The following is a 23599-nucleotide window of genomic DNA, read 5'->3' as shown; positions in this document are numbered from 1 at the left end:
GGCATGGGTGGGTCAACCTCCCTCTTTTGGAATTTACTGCCTACCTCCTGGTTTTTATCCCCAAGGGTGCTCTGCAAGGAGGGCCAGGTATGGACCCACATGCTCCCCTCCTCTCTTTGCTGGTTGGCAGGAGCTCCCCAGCGACAGGGGCCACTTGGTCATGGGCTGGCTGTACAAGGCAGGTGTACCAGTAACCTTCTCGTTCCGATTCCCAGGCCTGTCTGATGGAGAATTCCTTTCGTCTTTGAAGTTTCAAGACCACCCCTACCTACCTAACCTCACTCTCTCCATTCCAAAATAACAGACGCCAGGAGGAGGGACTCCTTCCCCTCCCCGTCATGATGGGCTCCGTGAACACTGCTGAAGGCACAGACATTTGCTGCTTATTTAGACTGTAGTGCAGAGAAGCCAGGACACGGAAGTTAGCACAGCAAAGAAGCAGGAATGATCCCAGAGTGGCTTAGCACTCCTCCTGATAGTCCCCGTCCCGGAAACCTTGTTACCCCTGCCTGCCAATCAGTTCTGCATCAATAAACTGTATGTTCTGAGCGTTGCCAGATGAATGAAAGGAGAGCGGCTGAAGACTGATCTCTGACCCTGGCACGTAAACAGCCTATGGATTGCACTTGACAGCTATTAAAGAAAAGACCCAGCAATTCTCTGATGCCTTTTTGCCTTAATTAGATTGAGCGTTCGTAAGCTATGGGGAAATCTTCAATTTGAAGAGAAAGACCCCACAAGACAGGAATTCTCATTCCCACTCATTCATCCATTCCAACTGTCAGTCAGTACTCACTGACACTTGTCGAGTGCCTGATTGCCTATGCTCAGCACTGTGCTAACCTCTTTCCAGTAGAGTGGATGCGAAAATTCCCAAAGGCCACCCTGTGCTCGCCTGCAAGACAGTGTCCAGCCAGGAAGTCAAGAGCACAAGCTTCTGCTCAGACATATCTGAACTTGAATCTGATACTGCTGGGTGACCTTTGGCAAGTTACTTAACCTCTGTGCCCTCAGTTCTCTCTTGAAGTTAATAATACCACCCGCCAAGGGTTGTCGAAGTGAGGCCATCTGTGAAAAGCATTCAGCACAGAGCCAAGCTCCCAGCAAGCACATCCCATCACAATGCCCTTGGCTCATGGGGCCAGCTCTCAGGCTGAGAGGCTCCTTCCCTCCCCCTGGCACCCTGCCAGTCGCTGGGGAGCTGGTGACACTCACGGTCTCTGCCTTCAACCATATTAGAAAACTGCTATGGACAATGCTCTTAGTTTCTTCATCTATAAAATGGGGTAGCGGTGAGAGTCCCCTGAGAGGATCTGGAGAGAGCATTAGCACAGAAGCCTGAAAATGCACCTTGCCGGAGGGAAGGACTACGGGAATCCTAGATTCCGGTAGCAGCCTATGGCTTGTCATCAGATGCCGCTGCAGCCCCGCGGGCTGTCTTTAATAATAGATATTTTTAAATTCCTGAACCCACTTCATGCTATATTTGCTCACACATGGAGGTTTATTCAGTGTTAATCACATTAATGTGCTGCTTCATTTCACGCTGTGCAACGCCAACTTCAGCAAGAGCCCGGAGGGAGCAGAATTTACTCTCAAGGGGACCTCACACTGTGTTCACCCAAAAGGCGCCTCGTCAAGGCATCTCAGAGCCCCAGTGACCTCTGGGCCACCCCCTCGTTCCCCTGGGGGGCCCTGAAGCCTTAAGCAGCCTGCCTTTCAAGTGTCTCTCTATATATTGGTTTTTATCCTCAATTAGAAACCTCTTGGGCTTTTTACTAGCTGTCTTTAATTCTTAAACAACCCAAATGCATGCTATTCAGTCAAAGCTCCCCACAAGGTGTCATAAAGGGACCCTGAAGGTACAGGGGTTTAGAGGGCCCTTAGAGGGCTCCCAGTTCAACCCCCTCATGTTACAAATGGAAAAACTGAGGCCCAGACATGTAAGGATTTAAATCTCTCTGTTGGCTTCTTCCCTAAGCCAACGAATAATCTTCATTCCGTGTTAAACATAAAACAACAAATCCACTAGTTTTTTCTTGGCCTTGTGCTCCAATCTACTTGCCCTCCTGGCCCTTGTCAGCCGAGAGCCTCAGATCCCACTTTCTGAAGAGAACAGAGGTCGTCAGATAGGACTTCCACCACCAGTGACGCCCTGGCCCAGCACAGCACCTCAGCGCGTCGTCCCCCCACGGCCAACAGCTGCCCTCCCTGCGCTCAGGGCCATCACCTGCCTGCCCAAGAACTGTGCCCCACACCTCTCACCCCTTCTTACATCACCAATCTCTGCCTTTCCGTGGGAACATTCCTGTCAACATACACACATGCTCTCATTTCTAAAAATTTTGTATAAACCCCCCCCCCCTTGACCTCACATTCCCCTCCAGCTACTTACTATACAATGTCTTGCCTTGAAAACGACACTGTTTTACCCGAGCCGGTTTGGTTTGGTGGATAGAGTGTGGGCCTGTGGACTGAAGGGTCCTGGGTTCAATTCTGGTCAAGGGCACTTGCCCGGGTTGTGGCTCAATCCCCAGTAGGGGGCATGCAGGAGGCAGCATCACTGATGTTTCTATCTCTCCCTCTCTGAATCAATAAAAATATATTTTTTAAAACTATGTTATTTCCACTTCTTCATCACGTGCCATTCACTCTAATTTATTTTCCCATATTTTTAAGGACAAATTTAAGCATGCAGCAAAGTTGATTGTATTAAAATAACCTCTACCCAGATTCTCCAGTTAGCATATTTGCGCTCTTTCTCTGATCGATAATATACCTGTATATAAATATAATTTATATGTAAATAATAGATAGATAAGTATATAGATATATGTATGTTTAGCTTGTTGTTATTGCTGAACCACTAGAAAGTATCAATCATCCTGGTCCTTCACCCTTACATACTAAAGTAAATACTACAACATGTGTCTCCTAAGAATCAGAATTCCCTCTTACATAACACACAGACCATTTCACACACACAAGAAATTGACACTGATACATAGTATCTATAATAATAAAATCGTAATATGCTCATTAGACCGACAACCTTCCAGACGTCCTTCCAGACGTCCTTCCAGACGAAGCCGGGGCCCAGGTCCCAGGTGCCTGCCAGTGGCCAGAGGGCAGCCTGGGTCCCGGGTGCCAGAGGGAAAGCTGGTGCCAGCAGCTGGGGGAAGGAAGGCCTACTCTTGCATGAATTTTGTGCATCGGGCCTCTAGTTTAATATAAACTCCATTTTCAGATCTCCCAATTTACCCCCAAAATATCCTTCACAGCATTTTGAATCGGATTACAAAGATGAGGCCACCCCAGTTTAAATTCCAGATCCACCACTCCACCCATTCGTCAAGGCCAGGGTAACCTCATTGCCAAATCTAAAGGGCCCCTCTCTGGTCTCCGCAGGGACTGAGCCCCTGAGGAGCCAGGGCACCTATGTCCCCTCCCTCCACTAGTCCTCTGGGTGCTGGGGCCTCAGCTTCTGTGCAGCCCCCCCAGGCCCTGCTCTAACACCGGAGATCTGCTGCTGCCACCCCACTCCCGCATCCGCCCCCTGCGGCCCTGACCTCTCCCCAACGCCTGACTGATGTACCCACTGCCTTCTTCTCAGCATCTCCCTGGCACGTGCCATGGGCCCCAGACTTACCATGTCCACACGGCAGTCTCCATGTCTTCCCTCTTTCCCATCTCAGTGCAGCATCACCCGCCATCAGTCCCTGTTCCAGCCTTCCCTCTGTCCTGTCTGGACTCCGTTCCCTCCCGCGTCACCCCTGCCACTGCCGCTGCCATGGTCCACCCTCCGCTGCCTGGAGACGCCGGCCCCTGCACACTCCTGCCCACGCCCTCCCCACAGCGCATTTCCAGCTGCGCTGATCCCTGGGAGGGTCACCCACCGCTCCCGGGTCCTGGGCACAGCCAGCACAGGCGGCTCCCGAGGCCCTGTCCACCGTTCCGCCCGTGGCCGACACCCGCCCGCCTCGCTCAGCGCCTTGCATGCCAGGGCTCGCCCCGCTCGCTCGGGCTGCTGTTGTACTGGTCTCCCCTCGGCCTGCCATGCTCTTACCTGGGGTCTCCGTGGCTGCAGGCTCCTCGGTCGTCATGGCTGCCCGCTCCGATGTCCCGGGAAGGGCTCTGATTGGCTTAGCCCGGGGTCACATGCACACCCCTGTCCGATCATTTGCGGCCGTAGAGCAGGTCGCTGGGCAGAAATATGGCTGCCAGGAGCCATTCCAGTTCCCTCCGGAATTGGAGGGCCAGAAAGGGGAGCGGTTCGTGGGGGAGGGTGGGTGATGGACCCCGCACAGTCTCCACACCTCCGCCCTCTCCTCAGTGGGCTGGTCTCGGCAGCAAGTAACCTACTGGGCCCCAATGGAAGCTTGCGCGGGGCTCATCCTGCGCCCTCCACACCCCCGGAGCTCTTCCTCCTCTTGATTGAAGCCCTGTTCCAGCACCGACATTTCCCCAAGGTGAAAGCCAGAAACGTCAAGGTTATTCTAGGTTTCTTCTCTCGCAGACTCCCTCGCACACCTCATACCCATCCCCAGGCCCATCCACGGTGTGGGTCCCTGTGGCCCCTTCCTGTCCCGCTTGCACAGCATTGGTTCATCGGCCTTTTGCAACTGGTGGAACTTTCCGCTCAGTGACCTCCCCGCGCTGGCCGCCGCCACACACACACACACACACACCCCGCCCCCTCATCCCCTGTGACTCTCTCTCCATCTGCATTGCTGTCAGGGGTGACTTAAATGTCCCTGCCATGATTCTCTTGTTCTTTTTCAGTTTCTCCGCTTCTCACGAGACACTCAGAGAGCTGCCCCATGCACCATCCTTCTGAAACAGCCACGATCCTGCCCACTGGCTGCTCTTCTGGTAAATGGCTTTTTGTGTGAAATTCCATCCCTTTCGCCAGACACCTCACCCCATTTCATCCACCTGGAAAAACCCTTCGTCCTCCAAGACCCTGCCGCGGGGTTACCTGCTCTGTGACAGCCTCCCCAAGAAGTCCCGTCCTTCTGTGCTCCAGGAAAATGCAGTCATAGCAAGAAACATATACATAGAAAGTATTTCCATTAGAACAATGTTAAAAGGCTGGATTTCATTCCTCAGTGCCCCAAATGTCACCGTGCCAAACTCCTTACCTACTGATATTTCTCCCACAGATTGCCCCTCATGCATATAGAAATGCTAAAGACTTCACACACCATTCTTCCCACACATATGTGTCCCTGAGACAGCGTGACTTGGGCAGAGGAGAGCTGGAGTGAAGCATTCGCCCACATCTACCTCCATCAGCTCTGCCCTTCTGTCTGGAAGGCCAATGCCCATTGAGGGCCTGGCCACATTGTGACTTTCATGGGGCCTGGGCACTTATGCTTTCATGGGCTCTTTCCTCCATTAAAATACTTTTATATTTAGAATCTTTTTCTCTCCTCTTTTTATATATTTTATAATCTTGTTGATATAAAAACAAACAATCTAGGCTGCCTTCATTATCACATATTCATTACTATCATATTCATTTTTGTTCTGGATTTAAAATAACTTAACATGAAAACATTTTCCAGGGTCCCTAAAGACAGTGTGGGCCCCAGGCACTGCACCCCAATGGAGAAGCTGACCCTGACTGAAGGCACTGGAAACCTCCCTCCTCACTGCTCGAGTCCCCCGAGAAGAAATGGAGATTAGTGTTTTCTGTTACAACCTTATCAAGACTCACTCAATAACATGTCTTTATTCTCTCCAGGCAAAAATTGCCAAGGGACATACCATTGATCCATTTGCTAAATACACAACATATGACAAAGTGTGTCTTACACAAATGAGTCTTGTAAATGTAGAGTTGCCCAGAGAGGTTGGCATTTGATGTGATTTTCTGCAAGGAATTAGGGTTGTGTGATGGGGCCCACTAGGGCTGAAGGATTATTATTACTGTTTATATCCGATTCATAGTTAAGGAAACTGAAAACCAGAGGAATTTATTAACTGGGCCAAGATGACACAGAGAACAAATGAAATGGCAACTCCAGGATTTCAACTCCAGTCTGTGCTCTTAGGAGCTGCTTTGGACAGACTGAGTTTGAGGTACTCAAGGGCTTTCAGGGGAGAGAATTATCCAGGAAGTATTTAGATAAACTAGTTCAAGAGTTAAGTGAGACCTTAGCTTGCAATGTATTTGGGAATTTTCTGAGTATTGGTGGCATTTAAAGATTCAAAGATCAGCTCGTTCATTCCTTTGCAGTCTCTCTTTATGATGGGGTCCAGGCCAGTGGGCTTTCCTAGTATTATTTCTGCGTCTTTCAACCATCCTGATCGGGCCTCCTGCTGCAGGGAGCTGTGTAGCCTTGCTCTCTTGCTGGACCTCACCCTATTATTTCCCAGGTATGCCTGGTTTCTGGGAAACATTTTGAGGTCACCTTCTGTCCAAAGACCCTGGGCTATCAGCTCCGGCCCTACTATTTTTCACTGGATTCGATGACAGAATTTGACTTTTCCTCACTTTGACGCCTGATGCTGTCTACAGACCAAGCTTCTAGGTGACATTCTATGCACTCACCCACCCAGCAAATATTTATTGAGCACCTACTATGTGCCAGACACCATTGTAAGTACGGAGTATACAATTGTGCACAAAGTAAACCAAGTCCCTGACCCCAAAGATCTTATAGTCTAGAGGCAGGAGGCAGACAATCAGAACAGTGCTACATGTCATGAGGAAGATAAAGCCACATGATGTAATATGACTGAGGGATAGTGGAGACACTGGTCAAGGGTATCAGCAGGGAAGAACTCTGGGCCTTCAGAGCTAAGTTATGGTCACTTCTGCAATTGGCCTGAGGAGCAGAGAGAAGGTCCTTAGAGAGCCTTGGGTAGCAGGGTGAGTACACACTTCCCAGGGTTGTCCTGAGGCCTGTCTACATTTCTGCCCTGGGGGTCCACAAGACCCTGTCTCCTACTTTGTGTTTTCTCATTTAAGTCAGATTGAGTTGCTGATTCTTGCAACCAGAACCCTGTACTCTGTGGTCTTCTGAAATTAAATGCAAACCATGTGTCAGTGGTTGTCTCAAGAGGTGGGAGGGTACTGAGCAGGGCAGTCCTCATTCATGAGCCCCAACCAAGGGCCAAGTGCTGTGCTAAGTGTTCAGAATACAGAGTTCCCCCAAGGAGCTCATCATTTAGCGAGCTCCACTGAGTGTCAGCCTTAATCACACAATATACAGAGTAATGGGAAGCAAGGATGAGGAGGGTGTGTGTGTGTGGGGGGGCGCTTACTGAGGGCAGGGTACAGGGTACGTCAGGGCTTCCTCCAGTCCTGCTCATCCCCTTGGAGGTGTTTTTCTAACATGTTATTGCTGATTAATGTTTAAAATATGACTCTAAGGATATTTTAAGATTTTATGAAAAAATCCAAACCCAGAGAAAGAAAGATGGGGAATGAATCAATGCAATTTGGGGCTCATCTCAGGAAGAAAATGCCAACCTTGAGCTTTTGGTCAAGACTTCTGGCTATTGTATCTTAGGGTCCCCCACTGGAGCATAGGATCTGATTGTGCCTACCTGTCGTATAACTTGGTCACACAGTGCAGTCCACTAACTATAGTCTAGAGCAGCGGTTCTCAGCCTGTGGGTCACGACCCCTTTGGAGGTCGAACGACCCTTTCACAGGGGTCGCCTAAGACCATCGGAAAACACATATATAATTACATAGTTTTTGTGATTAATCACTATGCTTTAATCATGTTCAATTTGTAACGATGAAATTGGGGGTGACCACAACATAAGGAACTGTATTAAAGGGTCGCGGCTTTAGGAAGGCTGAGAACCACTGGTCTAGAGACAATGTCCAATCTCGAACCTAGAAATTCATTGAAATAAAGTGAGGTGGCTGTGATCTACCATTTCTGTGTTTTTACTAGCAAAATTCACCGCCAGGACTTCTTCCACCTCTCAAATCATAACCTGCACACAAAATTAAGACACATACAGAAATCTGTTATGCATTGATGCAGCCAGGCTCTGAAAATAGCAGCTGCAGCCACAAACTGAAGAACGGGCCTTTGTGAAGAGTGAAAGAAGCTGTTTGTCCTGAGCTCATCTTGTAAGCTACAGATAGAATTCCCCACTATTACTAAAGTAACATCTTTAAGCAAAGAGAGGAATCAAATAGAGGAAAATAGGACGTCTTAGTCCATTAGACTTGCCTTTCCTACTAAGGTTCCAAGGCCCTAATTTTCCAATCAGAGCCCAAGAGAGTATGAACTTACATGAAGGCAGGTAGCAGACCCATTACAAAGCATAAGTTTGACGGCATTAGCAGAGGCCCGGGTCAAATTAAAGTACAAAAAATCGGAGACGAATCACTTTCGTGGTGTAAAGACCCATGCTCTCTGGGTGATCATGTTACACCCTGACCCTGAACACCACCTTCAGGAACATGGATCCACTCCAATGGCTACAATGCACCTGTTTAAAATTAAATTCTCTCTCATTTTTCAAACAACATTGAACTTGATCTCCTCAGCCAAATTAACACTACTTAGGAAGATCAGTCAGTTTCAGAAACACTTCTCTATTAGACTTGAATCTAAACCACACAGCTTCCTGAGCAGTTTCACACGTGGAGCTACCTTCCCAGCCAACAGTGCAATTTTATTTTGCATTAAAAATATCCAAAGAAGCCGTTCGGAGTCAGCCTGGTAGTCCAGTCTGTTTGAGTGGCACTAAGGTCATACTTTAATCTACTCTGACCATGTTTAATTGTCCACTGTTCATCATTAGCAATTCCATGGCTGAAAAATTATGCAAAGTCCCTTAGGGAGTTCAAGTTGGCCTGACATAAAGTCAGGGAGCTTAGCATACGGCAGAGAAGAAAAGGGACCATGGTCAGAAAAAGGCTCATCTGTTTTACCTAAGCCGAAGGCTAAGTCAGATGCCAGGAAGATGGAATAAAAACTATTCTTATTGCCCGGCCAGGCTGCTCAGTGGTTGAGTGTTGACCTATGAACCAGGAGATCATGGTTGATTCCCTGTCAGGGCACATGACCAGGTTGCGGGCTCGATCCCCAGTAGGGGGCATGCAGGAGGCAGCCAATCGATGATTTTGTCTCATCATTGATGTTTCTATCTCTTTCTTCCTCTCCATTCCTCTTTGAAATCAATAAAAATATATTAAAACAATTAAATAAACAAAGAAAAACTGTTTCTATTGCTCTGGCCAGTGTGGCTCAGTGGGTCAGGTGTCATCGTGTGCACCAAAAGGTTGCCAGTTCAATTCCAGTTTAGGGTACATGCCCAGGTTGCGGTCTTAATTCCCAGTAGAAGGTGTGCAAGAGGCAGCAGATAATGTTTTGCTCTCACATTTAAAAAATATATATTTTTATTGATTTCGAAGAGGGACTGAGAGAGAGATAGAAACATCAGTGATGAGAGAGAATCATCAACTGGCTGCCTCCTACATTCCCCACACTGGGATCAAGTCCGCAACCCAGGCATGTGCCCTGACCGGAACTGAATTGTGATCTCCGGTTCGTAGGTTGACGCTCAACCACTGAGCCACGCCGGCCGAGCTCTGCTCTTGCATAGGTTTCTCTCTCTAAAAATCAATTTAAAAATCTTAAAAACCCCAAAACTGTTCCTGTAGCTTTGAAATGCTTTAGAGCAGTGGTTCTCAACCTTCCTAATGCCGAGACCCTTTAATACAGTTCCTCATGTTGTGGTGACCCCCAACCATAAAATTATTTTCGTTGCTACTTCATAACTGTAATTTTGCTACTGTATGAATCATAATGTAAATATCTGACATGCAGGATGTATTGTCATTGTTAAAAATTGAACATAAAACATAGTGATGAATCACAAAAACAATATGTAATTATGTGTTTTCCAAAGGTCTTAGGCGACCCCTGTGAAAGGGTCGTTCAAACCCAAAGGGGTCGCGACCCACAGGTTGAGAACCGCTGCTTTAGAGGGTCTTCAGTGGACCATGAGTTAGTGCATCTGTTCTTCATTACAAAAGATAAATGAAATACCATCCCAGTGATTTAGTCTTTTCCTTTTAAATACATTCCTTGCAACGAAAAGATGGGAGCTCCCTTCCACATTTTTTTACATTCATCAGGTGAAGCCAACCAAGGTAGATGTTAGCACAGGGGCAGAGAGGTGGTGGCCTCTGGGAGCACAGGACCCAGGGCAGGGTGAGGAGGGTGTCTGTGTAAGTGGTGGCAACAGTGGCTTGGAGTTGGGAATCAGAGCCCTAGAGAGGTGTGGGCATTTATGTGTGGGCAGTGGCAAAAGAATGATTGGTCCAATACAATGTGGATCATGGGAGTTTGGAATTATTGGAAAAGGGAATTGCAAGTACAGAGAGGGAGAATCAAAACTAGAATAAAGTCTGGTGTTGGATTGAAATCGAAGGTATTGATCTGAACTGATGGTTTTCAATATATTGAAGTACAGAAACATAGATGTGAGTATATGTATAGGTACATGCATATATCCCTCAGCTCCACCCACTTAGGTGGCCTGGGAACAGGAACACCACAATAGCAATGAGCACACTTAGCTTGGTTTCTAAATACCTTTCTCCACTAGAGAAACATAACTCCTTGGGGGAAATGGCTGATTCAGACTGGGGCAGAAAAAGTCCAAGATGAGCCTAGAACAACTTGTGCTTGAAGTGCTCAAAGAATGACTGGGACACATCAAAAGGTTACAGAAGCACTTGAAGGAGCTCCTGCTGGCCGAATCTAGGACAATATGAACATTAAAATATTATAGTGGCCCGGCCGGCGTGGCTCAGTGGTTGAGTATCAACCTATGAACCAGGAGGTCACGGTTCGATTCTTGGTCAGGGCACATGCCTGGGTTTGCTGGCTGGATCCCCAGTGGGGGCATGCAAGAGGCAGCCATTCAATGATTCTCTCTCATTAGTGATGCTTTATCTCTCTTCCTCTCCCTTCCTCTCTGAAATCAATAAAACATATATTTAAAAAAATATGATAGTACGATAGTATACAATCATTGAATAAAAAAGAAACCCATGAGTCCATATTAAATAAAAGGATGAGAAAATAAAGTCTTCCTTATAGACACCAACCAATAGATAGGAGTAACGGGGTCAGAAAACACTATGTGACCACCATCATAGAGCAGTAATCAGGCAAGAAACAGCAAGATGCTGAAACCAGGGGATAAAGTTTGGTGAGGAATGGGTATTTGTAGTCTCAAAACACTCCCCTACAAAGTATTTACTGGTAATTTTTCGTGGAGAATCCCCACAGACACCACCTCAATTAAATAATCAAGGTTAGTATCACCAATGGAGTAATTAAAAAGCATGTATCCTAATAGGAAGGAATGGGAGCAGCACGGCATTACCTGATATTCCTGCCAAAAAGGTAGAACTTGAACCAAATCATGAAGTATCAACAAATCCAATTTGTGGGGCAGTCTGCAAAATAGCCTGTAATCTTCAAATGTCAAGGTTATGAAAACAAGCTTGAAGGAGGCTGAGACATGACTACCAAGTGCAACAAAGTGGGTTTTTAAAAAATGAAGTGATAAAGGCCATATTGGGACCATTGGGAAAACTTGGTTATCTGTGGGTAACAGTGTTTCCATGTCAACTTCTACTTCTAATAGACTTACTTGGTGATATAGGAGAATGTCTTACAACAGGAATTACATCCTCTTAATAGTGATTCAGGAAAAGAGTGACTCTTGTAACATTCTTGGTACTATACTTTTCTGTAAGTTTGGAATTATTTTAAAAATTGCTTGTCTTTTCACATATAAAATAAAACAAGTATGAAAATATCTAAGTTTAATTTGAAACTCCAAAATGTAGGAATGAGGAATTGACATTTTTTATTTGGTAAAATTAAGAATATATAATGCCCTGGCCAGTGTTCTCAGTGGTTAGAGTGTTGGCTGGAGCACAGAGGGGTTGCGGGTTTGGGCACTTTATCTGGGTTGCAGGTTTGATCCAGGATGCATTCAGGAGGCAACCAATCCATGTGTGTGTGCCTCACCCTCCCTCCCTTCCTTCCACTCTCTCTAAATATTAATGGAAAAATATCCTAGGGTGAGGATAAAAGAAAAAAAAAAAAAGGAATACCAAAGGTATTGGTATTGCAACCTGGTGTTGCTTAGTGGTTGAGCATCAACCTATGAACCAGGAGATCACGGTTCGACTCCTGGTGGGGTCACATGCCCAGGTTGTGGGCTCAATTCACAGTAGGAAGCATGCAGGAAGCAGCTGATGATTCTCTCTCATCATTGATATTTCTATCTCTCTCCCTCCCTCTCCCTCCCTCTCTTTGAAATCAATAAAAACATATTTTAAAAAAATATAACATCATATAACTTATAGACCACAAGAGAAAAACATGTAAAAATAATAACTGAAAATAAGCAGAACATAAAAAAAGGTAACACTGATGACAATCACATTCAGAAGTGAAGTGGCTAAAAGTTCTCTCAATTCCTTTTGTGTCAAACATTTAAGGACACAATAAAAAATAACGCAATTTTGCTAAAAATGAAGATCCTTTTAATTTTTGGACACAGGTTACTTAGAGAAGGGAAAAGTGCTTAAAACACCTTGGGACCAGGTATTTGCATTTCAAATAACTTAATGAAACATACAGTCAAATGGTACTTTATCATACATGATACTTGCATATGGAAATAATTTCTTGATGCCTTTAAAATTCCCAATTTCCATGAATACTTCGGTTATTAAGATACTATAAAATGGCAAGAAAGATTTTTTGAGATCTCAAAGTAAAAACAAGCTGGAGGAAAGTATACATTAAAGGGCTTCACAAATAGAAAGCGTGATTGTTTGAATCTTGATAAAAGTAACTATTTCCTAGGTCGAAGGCTCAAGTTTGTTTGATTCCTTGCACTGTCCAACATCAACAAGACACCAGTTGTGAATATTCTGTTAAAAAGCCAAGGAGCCCCCATCCCGTCAGGAGCCAGTGTTGGCCAGAAGAGGTTTGCGATATTTGCACTGAATCCAAACTCGGTACATTGTCAGCTGTTTCCCTCGGTTCACTTGCAATCGGCGATCCACCAGGTTCTGAACCTTTTCCAGTCCAGCAGTCGTGAAAAGTGTGTCCAGTTCATCTAGTTTGGAAAATAGATGTTTATGTATTATGGAACCTGAAGGGAGAGCTTCTCTAAGAGTCAGCTGATAGGGAGGAGTTTTCAAGAAGGGCTCTATGAATACCTTAAAATTACATGTAAAGATTTACCTATATGTCTGTGAAAGTCCTTTTTTTGTTTGTTTTTAAGAAGAGAGATTCTATCACTTTAACCAGGGGCTCAGAAAAATATGTGATCTGACAAAGGTCCCAGCAATGGAGTGTTCTTAAGGCACTGGTGGAGAAGGAAACTGCAGCTGGGCGAGCAGCAGGGGCGAGCAGCTCAGAGTGATATCTGGAACCCAGTGAATGGTGAGTTCCCCTAACTAAGGTGCATCTCAGGCACAACCCAGATTAGAGGGTGAAACAGCTGCCCTGGAGTCTTGCAAAATGGGCTAATTTCCCCGTTTTGAACAATGTGACAGAGAGGAAGGGCAGATAGCAGAAGAACAAGGCGGAGGACTGAAGACGTACGAGCTGAGCCTATCTGGAGAACAGTGAGCAGTTCAGGTTGGCTGTGAGGGACGGGAAAGGATAGGAAAAGGTTGTAAAAGGTAGGAAGGCCAGATGACCCTACTTCTGGAAGTCCACCGAGGAACACTTAATATACTTTGGAAGTACTGACATAAAGATGAGTGTTGTTTCCATACCTTGTGTGAAGAAGTAAACTCTGGTGCCATCACCTCTCACATAGAAATTTTCAGATAGACACTGACCTGCAGAGCAATGTGGCAAAAATCAGAGAAACGTTAAAGCACTTCCTTAAATTTCATTGTCAATCAAATGCACACCACAGATCATCTTCCTGGGCAGAGAACAGAATTCTTCCTTGCTTATACTTGGTACTTTGCAGGGATCTGCAATTTTTCTTCTACAAAGGAATGGTGCTTTGGAGAAGAACAGCCAAAGGGAATAATCAAACTGCAGGCTAAGTAACTTATACATGTGACTCTCAGCTCCCTGGTTCTACAGTTCTGTTTCCTGCTAAAACAGGTTGTGTTTTCGCCTTTTCCCCGATTAAATAAATACCATCCACTCTTTGTTAAAAAAAAAAAAGGGGGAGGGGGGAGTGAGGAGGGAAGAAAAATAAAATAAATAAATATCAAACAATATCGCTAAATTTAAGGATACCATTAAGTCTAAGCCACCAATACCATTTTGGTGAGTGTCATTTTGCATGTCTCTCCATGTGTCTACACACATATTCATATATATAACACATACTCTTTTTATGTTAGACATGCTCTCCCTTCTGCTGCTAACTCTCGACTGTATATCAATTTAACACCCTGGTGTGTAATCCTTCACCTTTTGAATGTCAACATAATCTTACTTGCTTTACTTACCTACGTCTCTCTCCCCAGCTACTGTTACATGTGGGCTCAAATCTGAAATACTCATCTGTGCACTGCTCTTCTCACTTGGAAATAAAATGGAACACCTCTTCCCAAGACAGGCAGCATGCCCCTATAGAGGCACTCACTTTGTTTCCAAGATATTGCTCATGTATATATTATGGCTGGTTCTTGAAAAATTCCCAAAAGGACTGTTGGATTGAATAGATAATATAGGGTAGCTTTTTAAAAGGCCATAACAGAGTGGCCAGTGTGGCTCAGTGGTTGATCATCGACCGATGAACCAGGAGGTCATTGCCTGGATTGCCGGTCCGGCAGGGCACATGCCAGGGTTTCAGGCTCGAACCCCAGTAGGAGGTGTGCAGGAGGCAGCCGATCAATGACTCTCTCTTATCATTGACATTTCCATCTCTCTCTCTTTCCCTTCCTTTCTGAAATCAATAAAATAAATAAATAAAAGGCCATAACAATTTGTTTTACCAGTAGTGGAGAAACATCTCTTTGAACCGGCCAGTAATAGGTTTAAGAACTGGTATCTCATTGTTTCTTTTATTCCCTTGAAGTTTTGTTTTTGGCCATTTGAATATGTTCTTCTGTGAACCAACTCTAAAATATTCCTTCCCTGCTTTTTGGGTGGGTCACTGATCTTTTCCTTATCGATTTGCCAAGAGTCCCTTGAAGAGCACAGATATTAAGTCTTTATCTGTTTTATGCACCAAAAAGACTTGTCTTTTAACTTTTTAATGACATCATTTGCCATCACATTTAAAATTGTTTATGTAATCAAATGTCTTTTTCTAAAAATAACTCTTTTAAAAGTAGCTGCCTTGGTTAAAAAGACCTCCCTAATACCTAGATTATACAAGCCTTCAAAAACAGACCATCCTTGTCATGTACGAAGTGGTTTTACATATGAGGCTATAATTCTAGTGTCTATTCTGTACCACTGACTTGTATGTCTATTCTGATGGCAAAACTATTGTTTTGATTATAGTAGCAAAATACCTTTTTTAAACCGAAGTTGAGCCATGTCATGGCGGCCATAGTCTCGCAGAAGCATCATCCCTCCAGGCTTCAAAAGCCGGCTCAGCCTAGTGATAGCCTTCTGCATCCTGTGGGGTACAGGGAATGAAGATCAGGCCTCTTTAAGGATAAGGTTCCCTTTCTTTTTTCTAAAAATATTTTTTATAAATTTCAGAGAGTAAAGGAGGGATAGAAACATCATTGATGAAAGAGAATCATCAATAGGCTGCTTCCTGCACGCCCCCTACTGGGGATGGAGCCCACAACCCGGGCATGTGCCCTGACAGGGAATGGAACCGTGACCTCGTAGTTCATAAGTGGACACTCAACCAGGTTGGGCATATTCTAAAAAGACCGTGGCTGCCCTAACCAGTTTGGCTCAGTGGATTGAGCGTCGGCTTGGGGACTGAGGGGGTCCCAGGTTCGATTCCGGTCAAGGGCATGTACCTTGGTTGCAGGCACGTCCCCATTAGGGAGTGTGCAGGAGGCAGCTGATCGATGTTTCTCTCTCATCGATGTTTCTCTCTCTATCCCTCTCCCTTCCTGTCTGTAAAAAATCAATAAAATATATTTTAAAAAAAATAAATAAAAAAAATAAAAAGACCGTGGACTTCCTAACCCTTGCTTTAGTTAGAACGGGAGCACACATCCAAACTTCTGATGTGCCTTCTGGGGCCTGCTAATAACTGAGGATAACCTCCTTCTGTCTTAGGGCTCCACCAGAGGAAAAGTGACACACTGCCTGGCTCACTTCCTTCTCCTCCTGGGATTGCCTCCTGAGGAAGCCATCCCTGCCCTGTGCTCCCGCCACCTGCTATGGGACTCTAGTGAACTCATCGTCCTTTCCCCTCTAGGCTCAAGCTGCTTGAATGCAGAGCTTTCCATTTGTTAAGTAAAGACTGAACCTCAAGAACTTACAATTTACATGGTGACAGTCAGTATGCAAATGATAACTGAGCAAAGTGCTTCATATTTCCTACTGCACTTTTCATATGGAGGCGTGGTACAGGATTCTGCTTTTCTAACTTCAGAAGTATAAACACCACAAACTTACAAAAAACCATCTGAAAGTTTATTTAACTACTGAATAACTTATTTTTAACTTTAATGCTGCATTTCAGTCCATGTAAGTTTTTTAAAGGTGTAGCATTTAAACTTCTGCAGTTACTAATGTTTTGAGCCATGCCAGGCACTTTAAGCTGTTCTGTATCTACTTTTACTGCACACTCACAATATCCCTGTCAGGTCAGATGACTCAATGCTATTCTAGAGGAAACACGGGCTGGAGAAAATTAATCACTCCCCCGGGTCTCCAAACAACACTGCTTCCTTGAGACGGTATTTTACTAGGAAGACAAGATGTCTATGTCGAGGCTTTAACGGTATCTTTTAGGGTACAGCAATTGTCTTTTACCTAAGTTGATTTTATGAAATTCTACTATACTTGTTTTCCACAGAACTCAAGTATCCGAGAATAGCTGAGTTAGGCTTCACTGTACATTCTGTGCTGTTAATAAGCTTGGTTTATGCCCTGACTGGGTAGCTCAGTTAGTTAACACAACATCCCAATATGCCAAGGTTGTGGGTTCAATCCCCGGTCAGGGCACATCCAAGAAGCAACCAATGAGTGTATTACTAAGTGGAATAAAGCAACGTTTCTTTCTCTCTCCTTTCCCCTCTCTTTAAAATCAATAAAAAAAAGAGAGAGGGGGGAAAAAAAGCCTTGGTTCATTTGAAAAGGCCAATAATGAGATGTTGAAACAGCATGCTATGAGATTATCAATATGAAATTTCTCCAAATACCCATTAAAGATGTCCCCCCCCACCATTCTTTGGGGATATTATACCATAAAAATGAAAAGAAGAATCCACCAATGAAGTCAATAAGCAGTTTTAGAGGCTGAAACAAAACTTGGACTTCAAGACAAATTCAGGAAAACAGTTGAGATGCTTCTATCACTTCAGATGGAGAGGCTTCTTTCTGTCTGTCAGAACATTTTTTTTTATTTAGGGCCCAACTGTGATATCAAGGTCCATAACTAAAGCTTTGCTTTTTTTACACTACTTACTTGTCTGGAACAATCGCTGAAAGAACAAATATGAGGATGATAATATCAAGACTATCCCTGGGAATCGGGTAACTCTGATCTTCATCACACAAATCATGAACAAAGGCAAAACACCTTGCTGCATCATATGCTGAATTTGTCTGCAGATAATTGGAGAGAGACAACACATGGGTTAGAAAATGTTCACAGAGCCTCAAGGTAAACTAATCTTGCTTTAAGTGTAACTGCAGTTACTTCCCTCTGAGGAATAGAGCTCTAATCATTAAGGCACACATTCCTTTTTTTGTTGTTGTTAATCCTCACTCGAAGATATTTTTCCATTGATTTTTTGAGTGGGAGGGAAGGGGGGAGACACACAGAGAGAAACAGCAATGTGAAAGAGACATATCGATCGGTTGCCTCCCGGTTGGGGATCAAGCCTACAACCGAGGTATGTGCCCTTGATCAGAATCGAGCCTGGGACCCTTCAGTCCACAGGCCAATGCTCTATCCACTGAGCCAAACCGGCTAGCAAAAGAGATTACCAGCTAGGCTGGGTTAACCAAGACCAGAGTCTTGGGTACAGTCATTCTGGTGAGGTTCTGAGAATACCTGAACAGGGTGGACTCGTAAGGAACTGGGAGGGGCAAGCATGTCGGGGCCATGTGCAAAACCAGGGAAAACCTACTACAGAAAGCTAGTCTGCAAAGAGAAAACTAATTTGAAAAAGGTAAGTGAGCACTGGGCAATGAGAGATAGGACACTATGAACTCGAGGGAGGTGTAGTGATGGAAGGGGCGGCAACGTCTCACTGGCCAGCCAACTTGCCTTGATATCGGACACCGCTTCAGGGCTGAGTTTCAGTCCTGGCTACACTTGATGCTCTTGGGTTCTATGACATTCCACTGTACTGGTTGAGTTTGTCTACATGTTTCTGCGACTTGTAACACAAAGAACTTTGGCTGAACAATCATCTCATTTCAATCCTTAAAAAATAAGTTAGGAGAGGTCATAAGAGCTGCCCAAAGTTACACAGCTGGCAAGTGGCAGACTGTATTTGTTTGACCCTTTCCTCTCCTCCAGGCTATTTCAGTAAATCTTTGACTTTTAGACCACAGTACAGTAAGGAAATAGCTATAAACCATGATTTTTAGAAGACCCTTCCCCTTTAATCAGTGGAAATTACTGAAAGGAGCCACTGCACTTACCTTGACCAGTTGTATAGCTGTGGAAGAAAAATCACAACAGTAAACAAAGAGTCTTGGGTCACTGAAATGGGCAGAAAAAAAACAGCAGAAGAATTACATTACAAACTGGATTATGTCTATCCTCTTTCCTGAGTAACAGGGTTAAACTATAAAAGTACCACATATTAACAATGTAAAAGGTTTAAATCTCACTGATTTCCTTGATGACAAAGGTTAACATATAAATCAGATTAAGTCAAAACAATCTATAACTGGATAATGTAGAAATGCAAATCTCCTGTAACCTATGGCTCCCAATAACCAGTTATATTTGGTGTAAAACTTTTGATAAACAACCCCTCACTTTCCTCCTATTTGCTGTCATAAACTTTACAACATACTTACTTGTTGGTTTGTAAAATTGGAAAGACTGTGTTTCCCACACCACAACCAACCTGCAGACAGAAATGAATTATTAATCACAGAACTTTCCAAATTACAGAAGCTAGATAAATAATCAACAATAGATAATCTTGCCCACTTGTGTTAGGGATGATGTAGTGACCAGAGCTAAACAGTACCTATGACATTCCCTTACCTTGACCTCAGGAACACATACAGAAGTAGCATGGGCTTTTTTAAAAAAAAAAAAAAAATATATATATATATATATATATATACATATATATATATATATTTTATTAATTTTTTACAGAGAGGAAGGGGGAGGGATAGAGAGTTAGAAACATCGATGAGAGAGAAATGATCAGCTGCCTCCTGCACACCCTCTACTGGGGATGTGCCCGCAACCAAGGTACATGCCCTTGACCGGAATCAAACCCGGGACCCTTCAGTCCGCAGGCCGACGCTCTATCCACTGAGCCAAACCGGTCAGGGCAGCATGGGCTTTTATTAGCCGAAGTGTCTAGAAAAAAAGGTACGGGTTGCTTTTACTTTTAAAAAAAAATTCATTTATTGTTAACAGGGTTGCTTTTACTTTTTTTTTGTTTCTTTTTAAATATATTTTATTGATATTTACAGAGAGGAAAGGAGAGAGAGAGCTAGAAACATCGATGAGAGAGAAACATCGATCAGCTGCCTCCTGCACACTCCCCACTGGGGATGCGCCCGCAACCCAGGTACATGCCATTGACCGGAACTGAACCTGGGACCCTTGAGTCCGCAGGCCGACACTCTGAGCCAAACCGGTCAGAGCTGCTTTTACTTTTTGAATCCTAGTGAATGGTCCTGTAGATGAATTATTTTCATATTGAGCTCTACTATATCACAGAAAAACATTTCTAATAGACTGGGAAAATTTAATGAAAAGGGAACCATGATTACAATGTCCTTAAATACAGTACTGGGTGTGGCAATAATAAAAACAGTGACCATTTACTAAGGGCTTACTATGTGCCAGACACTATTCTTAACTATTTTACATAAACCATTTCAACACATCTTCAAAAAACTATGAGGGAAGGAGGGAGGGAGAGAGAGAGAGAGCCAGAAGCCCCATTCTGCTTGGGGAGGGTAAGAGGTACAAGGACATGCCACAGGACTCAATCTCAAGGCTAACCAGCTTCCAGTGGAGTAGGTAGTCATCATTTGTGAATTTACATTACAGCACCGATCTAGACACTTTTCCAGGTCTACCCTGGCCTCTGCAACACCATTAATAGAAGTTGCCTTGGGACCTGGGACTCTTCCAGATGGCAGGTGCAATACAACCTACAACTTTCAGATGCAATATGATGTCCCAGGTAGTACCTCGGGTGATCTATCTGTGTTTGCCACAACCACCAAATATCTTGGTCTACATTTACGGCATTTCAGTTAAAAAATGGAGGTGAGCCTGACCAGTGTGGCTCAGTGGTTGAGCATCAGCCCATGTACCAGGAGGTTGTTGGTTCAATTCCCAGTCAGGACACATGCCCTGGTTGTGGGCTTGATCCCCAGTAGGGGGCACGTAGGAGGCAGCCCATGGATGTTTCTCTCTCATCGGTGTTTCTATCTCTCTCTCCCTCTACCTTCCTTTCCCTGAAATCAATGGGGGGAAAAAATTTTTTTTTAATGGAGGTGATTCCTGGCCAACATAAGGGTCAAGTCTTCTGCAGACAGATGTCACTTTGTGGTCAGCCTCTCTATGCTGACCATGTGCACAACATTACAACTTTTCTAACCTACTACCAAGACAATAAAGAACGGTTACCTCGAGTATTCGGTAGGTGGCTGAGGATCCAGGAAACTCATCAGCAGAGATTTCCAAGTGACTGAGTTTCTGAGTTACCTTCTCTTCCACAGGAAGAGTCTGTGTTTTATGCCTAAGGCTGTTTGAAGAGCACTTGTGCTGTTCTTCTGTTATTAAACCAGGTCCATCCGCATTGCTCCCACATTCAGGCACTTCGCTCCTCTTATTCTCTGAGAGCAAATCCATCAAGTGATTTTGGTTCTGAATAGGTGCCAGCTCTGGGAATTCAGTGAAAAGCCAATGCCTGTCCTTGAAAAATCCATTTTCATGGATTTTGTAGAAGTCATTCCAATATTTGTGGGCATTAGTCTCATAATCAACTGTAAATGTTTAAGAAAAGATTTTAAGAACCATTTCTCAACATTTTATTTGTATCTACTGTCAATTGTCACCTTGCTTCATCAAATGTCATTTTATACTGAAAGTATCCTCAATGAGAGCCATAGTCTCAGAGATGGAGATCATTTAGTGCTAGACCTATCATACGTGAATTCCCTCCATACCTTGCCCTTCTATGGAGTCCAACTTCTGCCTAGGCACTTACTACCTATCAATTCTTCTCCCACATCTTTGGACGGCTCTTAGCTATCAGAAAATTCTAATGTTCAAAAAAAAATCTGTCTAATAACTTCTGGCCAAAAGGTCCCACCATTTCTCAGGACCATACAAAACAACTCTTTCGTGCTTGAGGGCAGTCATTTCCCCTCTAGATCTTCTTTTACAAGCTAAATATCCCAGGTTCTTCCGTTTGTTCCCCATGTGAACTCAATGGTTTTGATACAGGCAGCTCTTCTTTAAATATGTTCCTTTGACTGTGGTAAAGAAGAGTGTGGATACTAAAAATGGAAAGAAGGTAAGAGGAGAACAGAGAATGTTGACACGGAAAAAATGTCTTCAGCCGAGTAAGAGTTTTGACGACAGAAGACAGGATATACATACTAAAGAAGAGTGGACTGTTTAAAAGAAAGCTTGGAGGTGATCAAGCTTTGTTGAAGGTGATCAAGGGTGCTCTAGATTTCAGTTTTCTGCTCGTTGCCAATACAGGACCTTGACTAGTGTAGTAGAAGAATAAAATCTAAGAAGTCGGGTTTTAGTTCCACCATTGCTACTACCAACTGCTTACCTCTGGGTAAGGCACTTCATGTCCTGGGGTCCAAGTTTCTTTAATTGTAAAAAGAGGTTATTGGATCACATGATTTTCAAATTCTCTTGCACCTTTAACTTGCTCTGTCGAACTATGCAAGGTAAATATTTTGTAACTGGGATCTTCTAATTGTTGCACAGAACTCTTTCAGTGGGAGCTACTCTCCAACTGCTAGCCCTACCTTCAATCATCTCTTAGGACACAGGCCCAACATAGAGTTTTAGCGTCTAGGAATATTTTGCAGTGAAATCATCCCCCTCTCCGGAAGCAGTCTCTTTTTCTTTGGCCAGACTTCTCTCCATTCCGTCTCACCCCTCTTTCCCTGGCAGGGGCCCCAAAGCCTCACAGCCAGTACACAAAGAAAAGACACACAATTCACCAGTCATTAGTCCCCTCTTCCAACATTTAGAACCCAACCGCTTGATAGCTTCAGTGGTAACATTTCCTCAGGCAAAGTGTAATCATGCGGAAAATACATCCTCTAAAACAATCGTGGCGATTGCCAGAGGCCAGCCATATTAATACGGGTCTAGTCAACATAATTAAAAACGTAAGCACTAGAAAATAGTATCAACCCTCTTCCCCCCCAAAAAACAAAACACCCTCTACGCCCTAACATGACTTGACCGGGGTACCCCATTTCCATCCTTGCACATCTCCTGTTCTACCCCCGAGCCCAGCTGAACAAAAGGCTCTCGGCAACCTCGGGTGTCTGGCCTCCCGGAGGGCGCGTCCAGCAGGTCGCTGGGCGGTGGGATCCACTGAGACCCCGGGGCGCACCTTGCTTCTCCGGGCAAACCCGCTGGGTGCTGTTCTCCTGGACTTTCCTCTGCGCCGCCGCGGCCTGCTCTGCCGACCACTCCACATTGTCCCTGGGAGAATCAAACAGCCGCTCAGGGGCCTCGCGTCCCAGCTGCGGACAGGCCCCTCCCCGGGGAGCAGAGCGCCTGGAAGGCAGCGGGACCCGCGGCTGCGGCCAGGGGCTCGGCGGGGCGCCCAGGGCGAGGGGCGGAGGGCGGGCCGCCGGCCGCACGCGGGGCGGGGCGGTTACCAGGCATTGTGGTGGAAGACCCGCGCCGGATCGCTCAGCAACCGGCTCCCGAACTGCGGCCTCTTCGTGCCGGACTCCGGGCTGGAGTCTGCCATGATACCGGAGCCGGAAATACCTGCCGCTCCGTCACGCGAGAACTTCCTGCGGGCCACGCCCCCTTCCGGAGGCGCGGGGTCCGGGCGGGAAAAGAGGGGGCGGGGCGAGCCGGGTGGCCGGGGTCTGGGTGGCCTCTGGTGGACTCGCTTGGTGGCGAGAGGGCGGGAGACGTTCCACTGGAGCCCCCTTCCGATGCTGGGGTCCAAAAGGTCCCCGTTGCGCGCAAGTTGGAAGGCAATTCCACGGTAGAGCCGATCGGCCAAAGGAATTGAGGAAGGTAGCTCGCAGAGGGAGGA

The 23599-nt window shown here is 45.1% G+C and overlaps 1 protein-coding gene across 2 annotated transcripts; it reads right to left on the bottom strand.

Annotated features, from left to right (window-relative positions):
- Positions 1 to 11840: 11840 nt before the first annotated feature.
- On the bottom strand, positions 11841 to 23341 carry METTL2A (methyltransferase 2A, tRNA N3-cytidine). 2 transcript variants are annotated; one of them, XM_059669883.1, is made up of 9 exons: positions 23208 to 23341; positions 22937 to 23028; positions 20974 to 21332; positions 19167 to 19216; positions 18783 to 18843; positions 17596 to 17735; positions 15509 to 15615; positions 13799 to 13864; positions 11841 to 13131 (listed from the first exon to the last, which is right to left on the bottom strand). In XM_059669883.1, exons 1-9 carry the CDS (start codon positions 23300 to 23302, stop codon positions 12974 to 12976), a joined length of 1128 nt encoding a protein of 375 aa, XP_059525866.1. In that variant the 5' UTR covers positions 23303 to 23341; the 3' UTR covers positions 11841 to 12973. The 2 variants fall into 2 exon arrangements, with proteins under 2 accessions (XP_059525866.1, XP_059525867.1); XM_059669884.1 differs by lacking the exon at positions 22937 to 23028 and having other exon boundaries at positions 23208 to 23323.
- Between the last annotated feature and the right edge of the window lie 258 nt (positions 23342 to 23599).

The sequence above is a fragment of the Myotis daubentonii genome, chromosome 16 (assembly GCF_963259705.1).
Source record: "Myotis daubentonii chromosome 16, mMyoDau2.1, whole genome shotgun sequence".
Classification (NCBI taxonomy): domain Eukaryota; kingdom Metazoa; phylum Chordata; class Mammalia; order Chiroptera; family Vespertilionidae; genus Myotis; species Myotis daubentonii.
Note: the sequence above shows the minus strand (reverse complement) of the source record. Positions and strands in the feature narration are given on the sequence as shown.

What these genes read in the sequence shown, in the direction of transcription:
- METTL2A (XM_059669883.1), bottom strand. Translation starts at nt 23,302, where the DNA reads ATGGCAGACTCCAGCCCGGAGTCCGGCACGAAGAGGCCGCAGTTCGGG. An exon ending in GGTTTGCCCGGAGAAGCAAG is followed by an intron (nt 21,333 to 22,936) that starts GTGCGCCCCGGG and finishes AAACATTTACAG; the next exon opens with TTGATTATGAGACTAATGCC. An exon ending in TCAGCGATTGTTCCAGACAA is followed by an intron (nt 15,616 to 17,595) that starts GTAAGTAGTGTA and finishes TGTACCCCACAG; the next exon opens with GATGCAGAAGGCTATCACTA.